This window comes from Haliotis rufescens, unplaced genomic scaffold (genome assembly GCF_023055435.1).
Source record: "Haliotis rufescens isolate VD_foot unplaced genomic scaffold, xgHalRufe1.0.p SCAF_11, whole genome shotgun sequence".
Classification (NCBI taxonomy): domain Eukaryota; kingdom Metazoa; phylum Mollusca; class Gastropoda; order Lepetellida; family Haliotidae; genus Haliotis; species Haliotis rufescens.
The window spans coordinates 16,820,553-16,841,975 of record NW_025963791.1 but is presented as its reverse complement, the minus strand read 5'-3'; the positions used below and the strand labels follow the sequence as shown (position 1 = coordinate 16,841,975).

The 21,423-nt window shown below is 40.1% G+C and overlaps 2 protein-coding genes across 6 annotated transcripts; both read left to right on the top strand.

Annotated features, from left to right (window-relative positions):
* The first annotated feature begins 10 nt into the window (after positions 1 to 10).
* LOC124152041 (U4/U6.U5 tri-snRNP-associated protein 2-like) lies at positions 11 to 20,186 on the top strand. The gene is made up of 14 exons (XM_046524782.2): positions 11 to 117; positions 4,618 to 4,681; positions 5,460 to 5,554; positions 7,272 to 7,408; positions 8,974 to 9,070; positions 9,583 to 9,638; positions 10,492 to 10,717; positions 12,002 to 12,147; positions 13,935 to 13,980; positions 14,629 to 14,852; positions 15,784 to 15,845; positions 16,230 to 16,371; positions 17,807 to 17,893; positions 18,074 to 20,186. The coding sequence occupies exons 1-14, from the start codon at positions 30 to 32 to the stop codon at positions 18,188 to 18,190; spliced, it is 1,587 nt and encodes a 528-aa protein (XP_046380738.2). The 5' UTR covers positions 11 to 29; the 3' UTR covers positions 18,191 to 20,186.
* LOC124152042 (multiple epidermal growth factor-like domains protein 11) lies at positions 19,189 to 20,186 on the top strand. 5 transcript variants are annotated; one of them, XM_048392330.1, is made up of 3 exons: positions 19,189 to 19,234; positions 19,347 to 20,018; positions 20,053 to 20,186. In XM_048392330.1, exons 1-3 carry the CDS (start codon positions 19,189 to 19,191, stop codon positions 20,097 to 20,099), a joined length of 765 nt encoding a protein of 254 aa, XP_048248287.1. In that variant the 3' UTR covers positions 20,100 to 20,186. The 5 variants fall into 5 exon arrangements, with proteins under 5 accessions (XP_048248287.1, XP_046380741.1, XP_046380740.1 ...); XM_046524785.1 differs by having other exon boundaries at positions 19,347 to 20,035; positions 20,070 to 20,186; XM_046524784.1 differs by having other exon boundaries at positions 19,347 to 20,186.
* Positions 20,187 to 21,423: the final 1,237 nt, after the last annotated feature.

Genomic DNA, 21,423 nt, shown 5'->3' with positions numbered 1-21,423 from the left:
GGAAATGACGTTTACCACACCGGGTGAAAATGGCGGAGGTTTCGACAAGAAAACGACTTGTGAAATCTCACACTACGAAGAAACGAGTCGTTGAAGTAGAGGATGATGATGACATTGGTATGTCTGTTTTGGCAAAAAGATAGAATATTTATCACTTTACATGCTCTGAAACTGATTTAATTGCAAAATTTTAAATAGGAATTCAGGACAGTACGCAGATTTACATGCGGCAGCTTAACGTGCCGTTTTTTCGGGCTGCTCGGATCTGTGCTCACAGCGATTTTAATTTGGGATTTAAATATTTCCCATAACCTCCAATAATCTCCCCCGACCAATTTGGATGAAATCATTAGCTGAACGTCTCCCTGTTGATCACTTGGTGACAGCATGTTATATTGCTTGTGATAAATGTGAATCGTGGCAGCGATAGAAACTAACATTTTAGTCCACAAGTCCATATAATGGTAACATATAGCAAACCCCTTAAAAATGGCAAGTTTCTACTGGTCCTTATGATACCTAATCTATTGGGCAGTTTTTCAAGGACTATAAGGCCAAGTGCCAATTTCTATCGCTGCGTGATGACCACAGTAACCTTTTTAGTTTGATCATGTTGATGGACATCATTTTCTAAATGTGACAGGGTTTGAACTTAACAATAGCCAGCTTGACCAGAGCAAGTACAAATTCCTGTGGGCTAGTACAAATTTCCGGATTTCCCCATTGTCTTAAAGGGGCACCAATCTAAAGCAATTCCCCGGGACTGGTTGTTGCCTTTGTTATTGTTTTTTCCAGTGAGTACCCGGATGATATAGCATAAACCTAGACTAGTTCGCAGCCTGTGCTGCGCAATTCGTAAGCACATTTGTCACTTTTATTGATAGTATAAGGGTGTATGGTCACATTGATCAACAAAATGAAATACAGTTTTGGAAATAATAAGGAAATGTAGGTATCCTTGTGGGTAGCATCGGTAATGGTGACAAAGTTTTGATAAGTCAATTGCTTGGTAATTGTGCGATATTTGTTTTCACTATTTTGACTTGCAACACAAAGTAAATATTTCTCCTGGGCATTGCTTATTTTATCGTGTTTATATTTTTACAGTAAAAATGTGCAAAATTTTCACTTATGAAATTTATTAAATGCCTGAATATTCAGTTATTTTACAAATTGAGCGAAAAATATGTCCATCTGTATTATTATGACAACGAATTCCAAACATTTTTATGTTTAATATCATCACAAAGGGACTGAAAATGTTACGATGAAAAGTACATTTCTATATTGTTTGGCTTCTAATCCTACATAATAATCTATTGTGATGTTTTTAGGCCCTGTTGATCGTCTTAATCAATTTTGGTCAATCTGTTAAATGGACAGATTTTTCAGTCAAAATAACTCAAATATTTACACATTTTATAAATTGCTTGAGAGAATCACAATTTACAAATTGACTGTTATATACAAAGGAAAAGACTTGTGAAAACAACATCTACCGCGCATCGAAGAATTTCCCAACCAAGACGTAGAGGAACAAGAATGAATCTGTCCAATGCTACTGCAAATGAAGGAAAACAAAATGCGAATATCATAATAACAACCTACCAAATTTATGTGTATAATTTTAGGTAGCTTCCTTGTTCGAGGAATGTATTCGTGAATATCCACAGAAAGGAACAATATCCCAAACCTTTGCAACTGTACAAAGAAACATATTCGATGTTACGTGTCTCTGTAACAATCAAATATTTCAAAATATATATATCGTTTCAGGATATTATAACCTGTGTTCGTTTCCCAACTGATCACTTAGATTGTTTCAGGTGTTTCACACAGGTGTCAAGTCTCAATGGTCAGCTGAGAAAGCCCACGTGACAACTATTTTCATAACGTCCACGGTTCCTAAAAAAATCCATTGAGTTAGATAACAATGAGCAATTAATCAACGGATTACTGGTTAACCCTTTGAACAATGCATGTTGTTTTTACATCGGCGCTTCACGCAAGGATATGAGTGTATTCCCTTTGTTTTAGTAAACCTAGACATGTAAACACTCACTTTTGACTTATCCACCGTGCAAGATAACAGTGATTAATCAATCAATGTATTTTCTGTTAATCCTTTGATGACTACGAACAATCCGCTGATTTACAAAAAAATTAAATCAACTGATCATTCATCTCTTGATGGGCTGCCACTTGCATATTACATAACACACATTTCACCTCACTTCAAACCTGGATTTAGATTGAATAACTACCCCAGACACAATAAATGCCAAATGGGAACCTTCGTCAGGTATTCGGAGTGGTGCTACCACTAATTATACCTGTGATAAATTCGTTAACTGAGCATCAAGTGAATGACGACAAATACACAAGTGTAGGGTTATACCAGAAAATGTGAATGACAACAAGGGAGGAGTAATCGAAGCAATCCGAAATCCGAAAATGCTTTCACTGCATTGATACTTCTTTTAAACTATAACAATCAGGGGTATTTCCAAATGACGACAACCGGTGACCGGCCGTTCTTTTTATCTGTTTGTTTAGGCTGAAGATATTAATTAAAAGGCGCCCTTTGTCGAAATCTTTATAGATCACAGTTAACCAATCAGTGTTCAAAAATGGGTAAAACAAATATTGCCTCCAAGTTTATTTTGCTGTCCTTGCAGACGGTAGCCCAGTCTCTTATCACGCTCAGTTGTGTTGCGTATTCTCCAGGTACTCACTGGGAAAAAACAATAACAAAGGCAACAACCAGTCCCTGGGAATTGCTTTAGATCAGTGCCCCTTTAACTTTACAAGAGAATTATATCTTTACATGGGCTAGTAAAGCTATCTAACCCTACCCTGTCATGACATTATATAAGTATCATATTTTCCTGTGTATAGTGCACACTTTGGGAGTAGTGCATTTTATTGGTCACATTTTTTCGTATTTCAATTAGTGCCACGTGGAGGATCGAACTCCTCCATGTTACCAACACATTACCAAGTGACCATGGATGGATGCTATCTCAAACAATTAGTGCTCATTTACCAGCTCATCAACATCCTAATATTTACCTTATGCATATGCGCAGTAGCCGTTTTTTGTCCGCGAAACTTGCAACTTGATAAAAATTGTACAGATTTTCCTCAAATTATTTTGGATTCATTTGTTGAAAGTGATAGCTAACCCATAGCCTGCCTCAAACTGACCATCATCAAACTGTGGGTACTTCAAGGTTATGTACTGTACTGCAGCTTTGTCTATTACTGAAATTGCGTAATGGTATCATGTTACGGTATTTAGATTATCCAGCTGATGATAATCATTAAGCATAATATGACGGTAGTAACTGTAGTAAAAATTCTTACACAGTAATCAGAGAACTGACATTTTATTTATTTAGATAAATTTATGGGATCAGGGTGCAGCCTGGTTTTGTCTGGTGCAACTAGGTTTTCATGTCCACTTGCACCTGATGCAACTTAAATCTAGTTCCTTAAGTGGAGCCCTGACGTAAGTCAAAATGTGTCACTCATCTTTAAATGAATGCTCCAAATACCATTATGTCAATATTTCCCACACTGACCTAATTCTATTTAACATGTTTAATAACCAAATCTAGAGTAATCAACATGATCACATGGTCATATTCAAAATAGAAAATCTTGTCTTTGTTCTCTGCAAATAAAACAAAAAGTGTTACTAATATCTAAAAGTAAAAGGAGACGGAAATAACTGAGCCCTGCATGTTAATATAATTATAACTAATGATAGGCCGTGCAGAGGTAACCTGATCATAGTGATGACAGACTCATTGAAGAGGAGTGAGTGAGTTGGGTTTAACGCCGCCTTAAACAGTATTCCAGTTATATCGCGGCGTGTCAGCTTAATGTGGGAGGAAAGCCCGAAGTGATGCATGTCTCAGACGTTTACCACTTCGGTGAAACCCACGAGCACGGGTATGGTGCTGACAAACCTAGAAACATAATCGGGGTGAACCGGGATTCGAACCCACAATCATAGGTTTCTGGCGTGCCCAAGGGACGCAACTCTGCACAGCAAATCGCGGCGCCTCAGACGACTGGGCCACCCGTGCCCCCTCATTGAAGAGGAAGCAACTTTAAGTTTAATGCATAGTTTTACTTAAATGCACTGAATGCAATATCAAAATACCTCAGAATTTAGGAAAATAAGAACTTTGAACAAAATAATTGCCTGCCATGGGCACTTGGTTTCAAATCCTAAATAAAATCCCTGGTTATGAAGCATGCAGAGTGTGAAAATAGTTCTCAACCCCTGTCATCATAAAAAAATATATAAATAAGACTTTTTCATTCTGTTCATTTATCATGTTTTTTACAAAATATTAATTCATAAAGAATAGGTATTTCAACATGTAATTCCTGGAAAATACACATGTTATTTACCAGTAACCATGTTCACCAATTATACCCTGGTAATTAATAACTGATAGGTTGAAATAAATCGAATACCATGTTTGTGTCGGAGACTAGTCTGTATGACCGACAGACCTGGGGGATAGTTTCCAAGGATGTACCTGGTGTCTAGTTGTCAGGTTTTTTTAAGTGTAATATTTCTATGTATTTTCTGTATTTCAGTCCCAGTGAAGGAGCCTAAAATTGACAAAAGTAGATCTTGTCCCTATTTGGATACTATTAACAGGTATGTTATGACGTGTTAATTTTTAATGTTTTTGTCTGTGCCCTTTTTTGTTTTAGGATAACAAACACACTTTGTATTTATTATCAGTATGCTTGCCTATGTTTTGGATATTAGTTTGCTTGCTATGATATTGATGTTATCGGCTATTCTGTCTTTGAAAGTAAGAATAAGTCAATATGTCATAACCACTTGTTATCTTAACTCTCCTTGAAGGTATGGGGTTAGAATTGGTCTTCAGCAACCTATGCTTGTCTTAACTAATGGTTTCAAGTGGTCAGACTTTATCATATTTCATTTCCATAGATCGATGCTCATGATATAAATCTATCAATCACTGGATTGTCCAGTCCAGACTCGATTATTTTCAGACAGCTATCATATTGTTGGCATATTACTGAGTGCGGCATTAAACAACAAACAAGCAAACAATATTATCATAACCCTGATGTCATAGATTTAAAGGGTCACTTGACTCACATGATACTATAACTGCAAACTTCATGGAGCCCAGGACCCTCTTTTATCATGTTTATTTCTTAGTGAGTGAATGAGGTTTTGCGCTGATTTTAGCAATATTCCAGCGATATCACGGTGGGGGACACCAGAAATGGGCTTCACACATTGTACCCATCGGGAATCGAACCCTGGTTTTCGGCGTGACGAACTAACGCTTTAACAACTAGGCTACCCGCCCGCCCCGTTTATTTCTGAGATTGATATTGGTATGATATTTTGATTATGACATTTAATGTTAAATATGATAACATTCACCTTTCAGATCACTGTTGGACTTTGACTTTGAGAAGTTATGCTCTGTTTCCTTGTCCCACATCAACGTCTATGCCTGCCTGGTCTGCGGCAAGTACTTCCAAGGTAGGCATCAGTAGGCAGAGCACACTTCAAGAACGAGCTGATAACGAGTTTCACCTGGGAAATATCTAGGTTTATGATGATGTGTGTGAACATTACCCAACTATAGACTTAGGTCCAGTTGTTCCTCAGATAGCGACACCCTGTTAGTTTGAGCCTCATTAATCTGGACTCCCTGTCTTCGTGCAGTTGGGAAATGTCTTCTTGTAGTTACAGTGCAAGTCTCATGGGTACATACAACTTTGCATATTTGGGTAGATGGTAACATCCTTTATGCAAATATGGTATTCAAAACATCAGAAGTAGCGCCTAAATAAGGTTTATTTGAACTTTTGTCCTGTCTGTCAAATTTTTGCAGATTTGGATAGATGTTAACATCCTTTATGCAAATATAGTATTCAAAACATCGAAAGTTGCACGTAAATAAGAACTTTTCAAGTTATCATGGAATGTGAATGGTTCTCGGAAGATGAATTGGTGATTTTGGAAGAAGTACAAGTAAACCCCTACCTGGGACGACAATAGTGACGAAAATAATCAGGTTGATCCCCCATCTTGGATGCATAGATTACAAGTGATTGCAAAACACAGAATTTTTTGTTTGTATGGTATAATTTTTCCAAATCACAATATCCTGTTGCTGTCTTAAAATAGCATAACAGAGATGGAGAAACATGTGATAGACTCTGTGAATCTGTGTTACTTGCTAACATTTAACATAACACAATACACATGGCTGAGTGATTTATGATACCTGGACTGACTGCTGACATACATTATGCAGTAATCTACTGCAGTTACATGTTGTGAGATGAGTGACTGTAGTTGAGACAAAAAACATTCTGGTTAATTGGCACTGATTGGCTACAAAGATAAATTGATGTCTATCTTTATAACAGCATGGTTGAGGGGAGTGATTGTAGGTGAGACAAATACCATTCTGGTTATGTAGATTTCCTACCTAGCTGGTGGCAAATTAATCCCCCCCCCCCCCCCCCCCCTTCATTAGCACTATTAAGATTTGTTTAGATATTACAAATACTGACCTCAAAATACATACTTTGGATTAAGAGCAACAGTGCTCAGTTTATGTTTTCAATAATTTCACACTTTTTTCCTCGGCCATCATATTGTACATCATACTGGATACATAATGATGTAAAAACAATCTATAACTATTTTACATGATACTTGCAATTAAAGACGACATTAAATATACTATTATATATAGCAATGGTTAGTTGAACCAAAAATTTGTCAATGAGGACAAATAAACATGCTTCACTGTATATCCCTGCGAAACTGTTTTGTCATAAGTATGAATTAGGGCTGGCAATCGATATGGATAACAGAGATTGATAATCGTTAACTATATATCAATCAGTTATCGATAAATAAGTAACTTTGAGCAGATATGCATAAAGCAGAAAAAGAAATCAACATATTTCATGTCACTAGTGAGTGGGGATACATTTATGCATGGATTACTTTGTGAACATTTAAGATATAACAAAGTTAATTGCTTTCTGTGAAGTCTGCTTTGGTAACTTAAAACTTCATTGCTTCACAATAGTTTAGGTAAGATATTATTGATGACACAATTTTCATATTGATAATCGTTAATATTTCTCCCCATCAACGATATCTCCAAATATCAATCTTTTTTGCCAGCCCAAGTATGAATACTTTCCTGACACTGTTAATGTGTATCTCCCTCCAGGTCGTGGACCCAACACTCATGCCTACATCCACAGTGTCTTCGAGGGCCACCATGTTTTCCTCAACCTACAGACACAGAAGTTCTACTGTCTGCCTGACAACTATGAAATTATCGACTCATCACTTGAAGATATTATTGTGAGTGACAAGGCTTATGTCTTTATCAAGTTTACGTACAAATGCTTCGTGAGTTTTGACCAGTGTTTAATTAGTGATGTATATATATATTGCTATAAACGTCCAGAGCATTTGCAGATATATACTCACCACCAGAAGATTTGTGAACCATAGAAACATATAGAGAAGTATTACGTTAAGAAGAGATGTTTCCAATATGTACGGGGCGGTCGGGTAGCCTAGTGGTTAAAGCATTCACTCGAAGACCCGGGTTCGATTCCCGACATGGGTACAATGTGTGAAGTCCATTTCTGGTGTCCCCCCGCTGTGATATTGCTGGAATATTGCTAAAAGCAGCGCAAAACCACACTCACTCACTCCAATTTGTACTAATTAATGACAAAACTAACAGTCGTTCAAGTGTTACCACAGAGTGACTGTATTCTTGTCACAATATGCTGCATGTGATTTCCGAACTTTACATGCTAATCCTGTACGAAACAAATGGTGCATGTCAAGTCATGGATCTATGATGTCACATGTGATGCGTTCATGAGCATCGGTTCACACAAGATACGGGGTGGTCGGGTAGCCTAGTGGTTAAAGTGTTTGCTCATCACGCCGAAGACCCGGGTTCGATTCCCAACATGGGTACAATGTGTGAAGCCCATTTCCGGGTCCTCCACCGTGATATTGCTGGAATATTGCTAAAAGCGGTGTAAAACCTCACTCACTCACTCACTCACTCACTCACTCACTCACTCACTCACTCACTCACTCACTCACTCACTCACTCACTCACTCACATACAAGTATGTCCTTTTGTGCATAGAACCACTCTAATATCTCTTGAATACGAGTAAGTCTTCATATATTAACTAACATGTATGCTATTCATGTTTCTATTGGCTGTAAGAATATATATGATCTCAGAACAATATCAATAATTTCACAAATAGGCATATAGGATACATGTTCTGATGACTGATCACATGCTGATATACATAGTTTAACTTCAAATTATAACAGTACATGTAACCATTATTACATTTTACTTCATTATGAAAGGCTTGCTGACTTGGTTGATGTATGTCATCGTATCCCAATTATGTGGATCAATGCTCATAATGTCAGTCACTGGATTGTCTGGTCCAGACTTGATTATATACAAAATGCCATCATAAAGCTGAAATATTGCTGAGTGTGGTGTAAAACAACAAACAAACAAACAAACAAAATAAAACTTCATTATGAACTAAACCTAATTAGGAAATCCAGATGCCAGTAATAAACAAAAATGACATTTAGTTTAGATTTCCTACATAAACAGGAGTTTGGGTGAACTCCAGTGTTTAAAGTGTTGGCTCATCACACCAAAGAACCACCACAGTCTTAATTAAAAGAAATGCTACAATGTGTGTCACCCATTTCTGTGTCCCCTGCTGTGATAAGGCTACAAGCAGTGTACATGGTGTTAAACACTGCCCACTCTCTGAGTCCTACACTGGAGCTATGGAGGCAAGGAGCTTCATTAGTGCACAGGGTTCAAGAGTTCCTCACTTGATTCTGTTGCTCTTCACTTTCAGTATGTCCTCAACCCAACGTTCACGGACCTCGCTATCAAGAGACTTGACAGAAATCCCAAGATGTCCAGGGCATACGATGGCACTACATACCTACCAGGTAGGGCTTGTAACTAACTCGGTCAAATAAGACTTGCCATGATATTCAGCTGATCTTGCAAAAATTGGGGCGGCCGAGTAGCCTTGTGGTTAAAGAGTTCGCTCATCACGCTGAAGACCCGGGTTTGATTCCTGACATGGGTACAATGTGTGAAGCCCATTTCTGGTGTACCCCACCGTGATTTAGCTGGAATTTTGCCAAAAGCAGCATAAAACCATACTCACAGTCACTCATTCTTTAAATTACGAAATATTACGAGGAATTAAGGATTACTGACGTTAAATCTGCTGTTTTATGATTAAAAAGAACCCATATTCCCAAGAATGAATTTATCATGTTTTGTGCACTTTAAAAGACTTTTGTCTTTCATTGATGTATTGGTATATTGGATATGTTTCAGGTTATACTGAAAGGTTCCAATTATAAGGATTAATGATATATCCTACTTGTGATTTCTTGCTTTTACCCAGTTGTTGTTTCACTGTGGATTATGAGTGTGTTCTCTTTGCCAGGTATTGTTGGTCTGAACAACATCAAGGCCAATGATTACTGCAATGTGGTGCTGCAGGTATGTTGTCGTTTCATGGGAGTTTGGTACATATGTTATCTTTGTTCCAAGTATATGTAATTACAGTTTGATCCTCCGTTAACAATGTTTATAGTTATGTAAGACAGTCATGAATGCTGAGACAAGGGCGGATGGGAAAATGTAAGATAGCTACGCAATAAATACGCAAAGAACAATGAAGAACGAAGCGTGGTTTATTTCATGATAAAACATTGTTCTCTCATGTCATTTCTATAGATTCCAATATGCGCTCGCAACTTGATGACGTCATATTTGGACAACATTATTTTTTAGAGGGAAGTGTCTAGTCAGTGGTCCCATAGATGTAGATGGGCTGCGCAGATAAATGCAGTGGCTGAATGTTGTGGGAGAGATATGACAATCGGTATTATGAGAAAGATTATCAACGTTAGGATTGTGAGAATATGCTGGAAATACCAAACTTAACCCACCTGTTTGTAAAATGGACTTTTGCAACATTTCCAAGGTCGGATTCTATTCAGAAAGTCATCATTATTTAAAATAAGGTAAATATTTTCAAAGCTTGTACATTTTACCAACATCCTTAAAGAGGCTCTACATAATGTTGATATTTCATAAAAGAAATCAACGACTCATGGTCATTGTTTATGAAACACTATGGCTCTATTTTGGTCTTAAAAAATGAAGGGCAGTTTGAAAGCAGAATAGAAATCATAGCTATGGCATGATTGCAGTACATATGCAATACAAACTTAACATGCTTCAGTATTGTATTATAGCAATGAAATTGCAGCACATAATTCCAGGCACTAAATACACAGCCCTACCAAAATATATCCTATAACTAATGCGGATGTTTTTCTCCCTCCAGGCCTTGTCTCATGTGGTTCCACTGAGAAACTATTTTCTCCAGGAGTCTAGCTACAAGAAAATCAAGCGCCCCCCTGGCGATCAGGCATTTCTGCTTGTTCAGAGATTTGGGGAGTTGCTACGGAAACTATGGAACCCCCGAAACTTCAAGGCCCATGTCAGTCCCCACGAGATGCTGCAGGCAGTAGTGTTGTGCAGTAAGAAGCGCTTCCAGATCACGGAACAAGGTTTGTGTGTAGCCCGTGACAAACCTGTACACCATGTACACTCGCCCAAATCTTTGGTGGATTTTTTCAGTTGACCTAAGTCAGTGTTAGAATTTAATTATAAAGTCAAAGGGTGCTTGATTTAAGCTTAAAAAGATTTAAGGCATCCCTAGATTGAAGTAGTGAAGGAACAAGACTTAAGGACTTGACTGAGAGATATTTTACTTGACTCAGACTTGGGACGAGTGACCAAAGCCCCAGACACTAGTGGTATGGTGATATGGCATGACAGTATTGTAGTGTATTGGGATGCTGGACTGCCGATATTGGTTGGTTGGGTTGTTGTCTTACGCTGCACTTAGCAATATTCCAGCTATATGACAGCGGTCTGTAAACAATCGAGTCTGGACCAGACAAATGCAGTGATTGATAATAGCATCGATCCACACAATTGGGATTGATGACATGCTTCAACCGAGTCAGCGAGCCTTACCACCCGATCCCGTTAGTCGCCTCTTATTGTTCAACCTTATGAATAATGCACAGATGTGCAACACCTCATATATTGGAACTTAGACATGTGTCGCTGTTGTGAGGTTATGCGACATGTGACTCTTGGGGCAGCACACGACCATATGCCAATTACAAGTTACCTGAAACAGCATAGAAGTAGAATTATTTAACTGATCAATTTATGGAAGTCCATAGACTGGACCTGAGAGGGTAAAAAATATTGAATAGCCAAATAAAAATATCAGTAGTTTAATACCCAATGTAAAGATAACATGTTAGTAAATATCCAGTGGCAAAGAACATAAGCTGGAGCCTTGTCTTCGCAAGCTCCCACATTCATACAGTTTGACCCTCACTCTATGAAGGTTCATACTCCAATGAACTGACACAAGACCCGTGAAGATTCCGGGATAGAATAGGTCTTCAGCAACCCATACTTGCCGTAAAAGGCCACTATGCTTGCCGTAAAAGGCGACTAACGGGATCGGGTGGTCAGGCTCGCTGACTTGGTTGATGCATGTCATCGATCCCAATTGCGTGGATCGATGCTCATGATATTAATCACTGGATTGTCTGGTCCAGACTCTATTATTTACAGACCGTCGTCATATAGCTGGAATATTGCTGAGTGTGGCGTTAAACAACCAACCAACCAACCAACCAACCAACCAACCAACCAACCAACCAACTGACACAAAATGAAAGTCAGTTCTTAAAGAGAGAACTGATCAGTTCAGAAGCCTGATCATAAGCCTGTTTTGTATGATATAAAATGTGTTCTGTCTGATGTAGGTGACCCAGTTGACTTCCTGTCATGGCTGCTGAATGCTCTGCACACTGCAATGAACGGAACTCGGAAGCTGAACAGCAGCATCATCAACAAGACATTCCGGGGCAAGATGCGAGTTTACGCCAGGAAGATGCCACCTATTGATATGGTGAGACCATTCAAACACAGGTCTTCCTGTCAGTGTTGACATATCTATATTGAGGCATGTAACATGCACGGCTTTCAGATCTCCTCTGTATAGCGTGTTAGGAAAACAGATATCAAACAGGTCCACTGGTAGCAACTGTCATCTCTGCCAGGGGCGATGGTGTAGCTAGTTTTAGAACGAAGCCAGAACTTGGTTCACTGACCCAATTTATTTGAGGATAAATTACATCCATTTCTGTGACGATTTCCGTGCGTTTTTTGTTTGTTATGACAAGTACACACCTTGTGGTTGACACAGTAATTAGGACTTAGTTGCATCAAAAAATATTTAAATGTGTTTGAAGAAATCAGCCTGTTGTGCCTACCATTGGTCAGTCATGATTCCAACATTATCATCCTTCTCCATCTCATCATCATCATAATATATTGCTACACATAGGTAGGCACCTATGAAATAAGGCAAATTAGGAATAAATAGTTGTCTTCTTCAAAATTGGGGCTTTTTAAAGTTTGTATTTTGCTAAATTAAGATTAACATTGGTATTTTAACATTGAACGTAAAACTTAGCATTAAACCCTCCTTCTCTTTTGGGCTGGGACAGGTAACTCGGGTACTCGGGTCAAGTGGGTACTGAGTAGGACCCGGGTACCCACAGGACTACCTGTGATATATTGTTTCATGACAAAACTTATAAAGAACTTCATGGTTACACGACATCTCACTAATGTTCGCATTTCTTTCTGACTATGCACGCATTCCTTCTGACTTTTATATGTTTGAATAAAGATAAAACTTAAGTCAACTTCAGTGTATGCATGCCCAGATTATTTTATGCGAGTATCTAAATACATTTTGCCAGGGCTACAGTGAAACTATGCCCAATCAGACAATTTGTACCTATCTCCTGAGACCTACAGCGGGTACCCGGGTAGGGTCGGGTAATAGGGTGATGGGTACCCAGGTAGTAAATTCGGACTCGTCCCAGCCCTATTCTCTTTATTGATGCTGTTATTAGTGATATATAAATCACATCTACATGGCCATCATATTAGTTGTGAGTGTAACAGCATGAATTGGTCAATGTGTAATTCCAATTGTTGACTGACACTTGCTGCATGGAATGGACTTGGTGTGGAACAACAGCCTCTAGGCAGGTCTGGATAAATCCCTGCTCTTATCCCTGACTGTTGTGTTATAGTGACCCAATGACAAGCAGTGTTGATTATGCTATCAACCCCAAGTGTGGCCTAGACTTGATTATTTGAAAGCTGCCTTGTTATGGCTGGAATATTGCTAACAACATTCACTCACTCCTCACTAGAGCTGTAAAGATCCGGGGTTAGAACAGGTCTTCAGCAACCCATGCTTGCAGTAAAAGTTGACTATGCTTGTAAGAGGGATTGACAAATGGGATTGGGTGGTTAAGCTCACTGACTGGTTGATGCATGTCATCATATCCCAATTACATGGATCGATGTTCATGATGTCAATCACTGGATTGTCTGGCCCAGATTCAATTATTTACAGACTGCCGTCATACAGCTGAAATACTTCTGAGTGTGGCGTTAAACAACAAACAACAAGTAAACCAACAAACACTCCTCACTCACCTGTGTCCAGACTGATTATACATTGAATGATGTGTAGACAGCTGCTGTGATACACTCCACTCCACACAGGGCATTTAATGTCTCAAGGAAGTCAGTGTTGAGCAACAAGAACAAAAGTTTTCTGATTAGGGACTTTTGATTCGCTGGTCTTATACCTTCATCCTTTTTGTTTTACAGAAAGAAGAAGAAAAGGAAGCACTAATGCTGACAGAGGATTACATGGGTATGTAGTTAAACACTGTGCAGTATCTGGATCACTTGGACAGTTTGAGTATAATGGAAATAGACCACAGCTCAGTCTGGATGAGTGTTCCAAGTAACACCATCAAGTTTTGTGACTATGACATCACAGATTGTCCCATCCTAGTGGGAACTCCCTGGTTAAAGTTTGGCTGCAGATTCCCAGAAATGGTATATGTTTAAAAGCCCACTCATATTTCAGCCACTCTTGAATGTTTTTCCAATACTATTCAAACATGGCATCCTACCCTATTCACTTCCAATATATGGCTGGAATGTTGCTGAAACTATGAATTGTCATACTCACTCACTCACTCACTCAATCTCAAGCTCTCCTACCAGTAAATGAGAATAAGTTTTCCAGTGGTGGCACAATTTGCTGTGAAGAGTTGTGTCCCCTTAGCTGTGTCAGAATCTGCTTGTTTTTGATTGAATCATGTTTGGCTGTGATCTGGCTGTGTCTGCAGCCTAACTGGGGCTGTGGGGTTTCACAGAGTAATATTCACATTGTCCAAAACTTATGTAACTTGGGGATTTTCTCACACATTAAGCTCAACCTTGCTGTAGCAGAAATAAGGTTTAAAGCTGCAATAAACACAACTCCCTTCCTCACTGATTCTTCCCTCTGTAGAGACAATGGAAGAGATGCCGTGGTTGTACCTGACCTGTGACCTGCCGTCACCGCCGCTGTACCCAGATGAGTTGAAGGAGAACATCATCCCTCAAGTGCCCTTTGCAACCATCTTGTCCAAGTTCAATGGTGTATCGGAGAAAGAGTACAAGACCCACAAGGACAGCACCATGAAGAGATTTGAGCTGACTCGACTGCCGCCATATATCATCATATACATCAAGGTAAGATTCTGTAGCTACGTAACAAATGTTATATTGGGGATAAAACTTTTTTAGTAAAGTAAATGGCATTGTGTGTTCATAGCTTTCGGCCATGGGAGCCGTGCCAATTTACACTTGTCAGAGGGGTACACAAAGTATGTGATCTAGACTACCAGTTGTCAGACTTTCATTTTTGTGTACGTCTTGGTGGCTGAGTGGGTTAGATCGCTGACTTTGTGTGCTGGCGATTTGGTGCCTCACTCTGGCAGTGTGGGTTCGAATCCTGGACGGGACTAAACCCCAAAAAGTATGAGAATCTATACTTTACTTAGAAAGTGTTATCCCAAATATAGCATCTGTTACAGTTGACCACTTTTTAAATGGCATTGTGTGTTCTGTAGCTATGTTGAGACGGGGGTTGGCTGTGTCATGCAATGTCACAGTAATATCATAAGCGTGTGTTCAGCTGGTATCTCTGTTAATGTAAGAATAGATCATGGAGAAATCCAGGCTTTGAAGGAAGACTTTGCTCAATGTTCCAGTGTCTATTTTCTGTCTTAAATCTAGATTTGAAACTAAGATCATATGGTTGGCAATCAAACAAAGTGATTGTGAACAGGTTGAATTAAGCTTGTCTAGATTGCTAATCACTGGAGTTGGAGGTTGCTCATGATAACGACCATTGGCTGAGCTGGTCTGTCATCAGTTATTTACAGGCCGCTGTTGTATATCTGGAATGTTGCTCACTGAGGTGTCCAGCAACAATCAACAATGTATCCTCACAGGGCAGTATCATGCTCAATAGTAGGTATTTGCTGCTTCAAGTATGGGACGTCCTTTGAAGGGTTGCTGTCGGTATGATACATGTGCATTGTCTGCAGCATAAACCCTCGCTACATCTGCTGGCTCCTTTTACTTTAGATATTAATAAGACTTTTTGTTTTATTTGCAGAGATTTACAAAGAACTATTTTGTAAGAGAAAAGAATCCCACTATTGTGAATTTTCCTATCAAGTAAGTTTGATCTTCATTTCTGTTTTGAATATTACTATGTGATCATGTTGATGACGTTTGATTTGGTTATTCGTTAGAATTAGGTCAGTCTGGGAAATATTGACATGGTGGTATTTGGAGTATTCCTGTGAAGATGAGTGACACGTTTACTAATGTTTATTTTAATACCAGTAGCAATAATTAAAACATTGGCTATTTCAAACAATTTTTTGTATAATCTTTGCAATTTCTTTTATTAAAAGCTTATGACACCTTTGTTGATTAAATTAAGATTTAATTAGTGCAGATTCATAACTTAAGTTTACCAGCATCAGACACCATTGTGTAGGATTCTTCTGGAAGTTCTTGATGAAGGTCATGGGACTGATGTACTTGTTTCTGAAGGAACATCGACTTTGGAGACATGCTGTCTACTGAGGTGCGAGCCCAGCACAGGCACACATCGTATGATCTGGTAGCCAACGTAGTCCACGACGGGGAGCCTGGAGCAGGCAAGGGCACATACAGGGGGCACATCCTCCACAAGGTAACACACTCAACTGTCTACAGCTGTTTGGTAGCTTAATGCTGGAATCATATCTGAATCAGTGTGTGCATTCCGAGAATATACCTCAGGGAAGTATACATGTGTGTGTTTCTGACCTCAAAGAGGTATACATGTGTGTATTTCTGACCCCAGGGAGGTACACATGTGTGTATTTCTGACCTCAGGGAGGTATACATGTGTGTATTTCTGACCTCAAAGAGGTAAAGAATGTGTGTATTTCTGACATCAGGGAGGTGTACATGTGTGTATTTCTGACCCCAGGGAGGTATTCATGTGTGTATTTCTGACCCCAGGGAGGTATACATGTGTGTATTTCTGACCTCAGGGAGGGATACATGTGTGTATTTCTGACCCCAGGCAGGTATACATGTGTGTATTTCTGACCTCAGGGAGGTATTCATGTGTGTATTTCTGACCTCAGGGAGGTATACATGTGTGTATTTCTGACCCCAGGGAGGTATACGTGTGTGTTTTTCTGACCCCAGGGAGGGATACATGTGTGTATTTCTGACCCCAGGCAGGTATACATGTGTGTATTTCTGACCTCAGGGAGGTATACATGTGTGTATTTCTGATCCCAGGGAGGTATACATGTGTGTATTTCTGACCCCAGGGAGGTATACATGTGTGTTTTTCTGACCTCAGGGAGGGATACATGTGTGTATTTCTGACCCCAGGGAGGTATACATGTGTGTTTTTCTGACTTTAGGGAGGTATACATGTGTGTATTTCTGACGCCAGGGAGGTCTACATGTGTGTATTTCTGACCCCAGGGAGGTATACATGTGTGTATTTCTGACCTCAGGGAGGTATACATGTGTGTATTTCTGACCCCAGGCAGGTATACATGTGTGTATTTCTGACCTCAGGGAGGTATTCATGTGTGTATTTCTGACCTCAGGGAGGTATACATGTGTGTATTTCTGACCCCAGGGAGGTATACGTGTGTGTTTTTCTGACCCCAGGGAGGGATACATGTGTGTATTTCTGACCCCAGGCAGGTATACATGTGTGTATTTCTGACCTCAGGGAGGTATACATGTGTGTATTTCTGATCCCAGGGAGGTATACATGTGTGTATTTCTGACCCCAGGGAGGTATACATGTGTGTTTTTCTGACCTCAGGGAGGGATACATGTGTGTATTTCTGACCCCAGGGAGGTATACATGTGTGTTTTTCTGACTTTAGGGAGGTATACATGTGTGTATTTCTGACGCCAGGGAGGTCTACATGTGTGTATTTCTGACCTCAGGGAGGTATACATGTGTGTATTTCTGACCTTAGGGAGGTATACATGTGTGTATTGCTGACCTCAGGGAGGTATACATGTGTGTATTTCTGACCCCAGGGAGGTATACATGTGTGTATTTGTCACCATGGTGACCCTGAAAATTCTTGTGTTTTGTGTTGCAGGGCTCTGGGAAGTGGTATGAGCTCCAGGATCTCCATGTGGCTGACATCCTCCCCCAGATGATCACGCTGTCTGAGAGTTACATCCAGGTGAGAGATGCCCCCACCCCATCCTGTCAAGCTAAAACGCAAAATGAATGTACACTTATTTGTTGAGCTGGTGTAATAAATAACACAGAGGGGAGAAGCAGATTTGCTGTTTTGTGGGTATTGTGTCTTCTTTGGTACCAATTCAAGATCATGTTTAAGATTACTGTCTTCATTTTTCAGATTTTTGAGGTTCGTCGAGACATCGTGAATCCCTTCTACAGCAGTGATGGAACTAAACAGGAGAATATGGACACAGAGGTGCCGGATGCTACCAAGGACAAACCTAATGAATCATGATGACTGCTGGATGCTTTGAGGAATGGAAGTGTTTTTGCCAGTGTGTAGGGACAGGACAGTGCTTGCACTGGTGTAAAAAAAAATCTTGACCTGAGAAACAAGGAGAGGTTGCAGCTATAAGATTGATAAGATTGTTGACAATAGTGATCAGATTGTAGACAATTTTGGAAATGTTGTCAGACACATAAAAAAAGGGATGGCTTGCTGTCTGTCGCATAACAAAGGATACTGGTAGGTAGCTTCATATCCAATGAATCAATTATCATGACATTGTCCTGTGAGGAATCTGAGATAGAGTCCATTACCTAAAGCTTCTCACCTCAAGGAACCAACATGACTTTCCTGTTATTAACGTCTATGGCCTGATCCAGTTCGGGATTTCCTCCCATGCAGAATGAAATACTTCATCATAGAGATGTTTAGATCCAACCCTCTCTTTCATTCACTGTGTTTAGCTGAAAGTGTCTATTCACAATAATGTAAATTGGATTTCATTGTAGCAGACTGCCATATTGTACCTTGTTATAGTTGCAGATATGTTGTTGAATGTAAAATAAGGCATGGTAAGATAATCTATAAATTAACATTTATGTAACTTTCCTTGTAGTCACTTTCGATGGTCTGTATTGGGTGTGTCATCGTGTTTCATGTGTTTTTTCACGTGTGGATTCACGTGTGGATTCAGGGTTAGAATGAGACCCCACACCCCTATAATTGTCATGTGAAGCAACTACTTGGATCGGGTTGTCAGAATCACTGTCTTGTTTGATTGCATGTCATTGCGCCCTGATGACGTGGATTTATCACTGGAATATTCCTGAGGTTGGCTTTATGCAATGAACGAACAAACATCATGCATGTTTATCATCTTGTTTATTCTTTTGTCCAAATGACAAAACTGTTTACCTGAAATGAGCTACCATACTTGCGATGTTGATGAATTGCCTTGGTAGATTTGTTGACCTTGGGCCTTGCTGGGACCTGCTAGTACCATCATCATGGCTGAATGTGCCCCAGGGTCTGTGTACCATGTCATGGCTGTATGTGCTCCAGGTTCTGCTTGTATCATCATGGTTGTATGTGCCCAAGGGTCTGTGTATCATCATCATGGTTGTATGTGCCCCAGGGTCTGCTTGAATCATCACCATGGCTGTATGTGCCCCAGGGTCTGTGTACCATGTCATGGCTGTATGTGCTCCAGGTTCTGCTTGTATCATCATGGTTGTATGTGCCCAAGGATCTGTGTATCATCATCATGGCTGTATGTGCCCCAGGGTCTGCTTGAATCATCACCATGGCTGTATGTGCCCCAGGGTCTGTGTACCATCATGGCTGTATGTGCCCCAGGGTCTGTGTATCATCATGGTTGTATGTGCCCAAGGATCTGTGTACCACATAGCTGTGTGTGCCCCAGGGTCTGCATGTACCATCGTCTGGCTGTATGTGCCCCAGGGTCTGCTTGTATCGTCACCATGGCTGTATGTGCCCCAGGGTCTGTGTACCACATGGCTGTATGTTCCCCAGGGTCTGTGTACCACATGGCTGTATGTGCCCCAGGGTCTGTGTACCACATGGCTGTATGTTCCCCAGGGTCTGTGTACCACATGGCTGTATGTGCCCCAGGGTCTGTGTACAATCATGGCTGTATGTGCCCCAGGATCTGTGTACCACATGGCTGTATGTGCCCCAGGATCTGTGTACCACATGGCTGTATGTGCCCCAGGGTCTGTGTACCACATAGCTGTGTGTGCCCCAGGGTCTGCATGTACCATCATCATGGCTGTATGTGCCCCAGGGTCTGCATGTTTCATCATCATGGCTGTATGTGTCCCAGGGTCTGTGTACCATCATGGCTGTATGTACCCCAGGGTCTGTGTACCATCGTCATGGCAGACGGATGTATGCCTGACCCCATATGGGTTATCTCTACTACATTTGTGCAATGACTACTGTTGTGAATGTAAGTGAAATCAAATAAACATCTCATCAACTTACAGTGTTTTTCCTTTTTACAATTGTGTTTGCATGCACAGGATTGGATAAGTGAGCTCCAATGATCAACAGTACAGGAAGCGAAGCTTGGATCAACAAAATGTGTCCTGTTCTAATTCCCAGTTTCAAGTGCACAGACAAGATTATGGAGGGTATAATCTACAAAACATTTATTTTATACATCCATCTCATCACACGTGAACATGTGCATATTCATTTTCATTGAATTACTGTCCAAAGTGGACTTTAAACACTATATAAACCATGTAGTTGTAGGCTGGCTCTATGCACTCACTCAGCAAGGGTGTTTTGCCAGCTGAGGGAGCTAAGTGGCCAAGCGGTTGCCAACGGAACACCTGAGTTTGATCCTCCCATTTGGAATCCTTGTGTCAAGAAGGCCACTTGTAACAGTTCCATGACTGATTGTGTGTTTCTGTACAACTAGTGTGTGGATAGGATCATGTTGACAGCCCCTCTGGTTCAGACTTCAGACAAGATGCCTTGATGTACAAGGCCGTAGTTAATTTCTTTTGACGGGGGGGGGGGGCAAATATTTGTACAAGTATCACTTGTCCCAAACCTGATTCAAATAAAACTGATGTAGTAAAGGTTACTGTTTGTGGGTTGAAACTACCATTTGTGATATGTTTCACTGTTGAGCCTCAGTATCCTATGCTTGTTGCTTGTAGTTGTCAGCTAATGGATCCATCTGTTAAGGCACTGTGACTTGACTGTGTGTAATCATCTCATCTCATCTGTGTCTCAGTTGCATTGTTCAATGCCAACTCTTTTAGCGCGATGGTCTGCCTGGTCTAGACACAATGGTTTTACAATGGCTTACAGTTCGCAGGTGCATATTATGCTGGATCTTATGGATCCAGGCTCAAGCTGTCAACCACTGGTTTGCCAACAACAATCTTAAATAACTGAAAAACTGACTGAGGTAAATATACTCACCGACAAAAGAGATGCAAATACCATACATGTTGGTTACAATATAAAGAATTACTCATTTTCAAGAGACATTAGATTGGTTGTGTGAACCGACGTTCGTGAAGGCATCACATGTGATGTCATAGATCCATGACTAGAGATGCACCATTTGTCTCATGCAGGATTAGCCTGTAAAGTTTGGAAATCTCATGCAGCTACTTGATAGGAATGAGGACACTGTGGTAAGACATGACTGATTGTTTTGTCATTAATTGGTACATACCTCTCTATATGTTTCTATGGTTCGC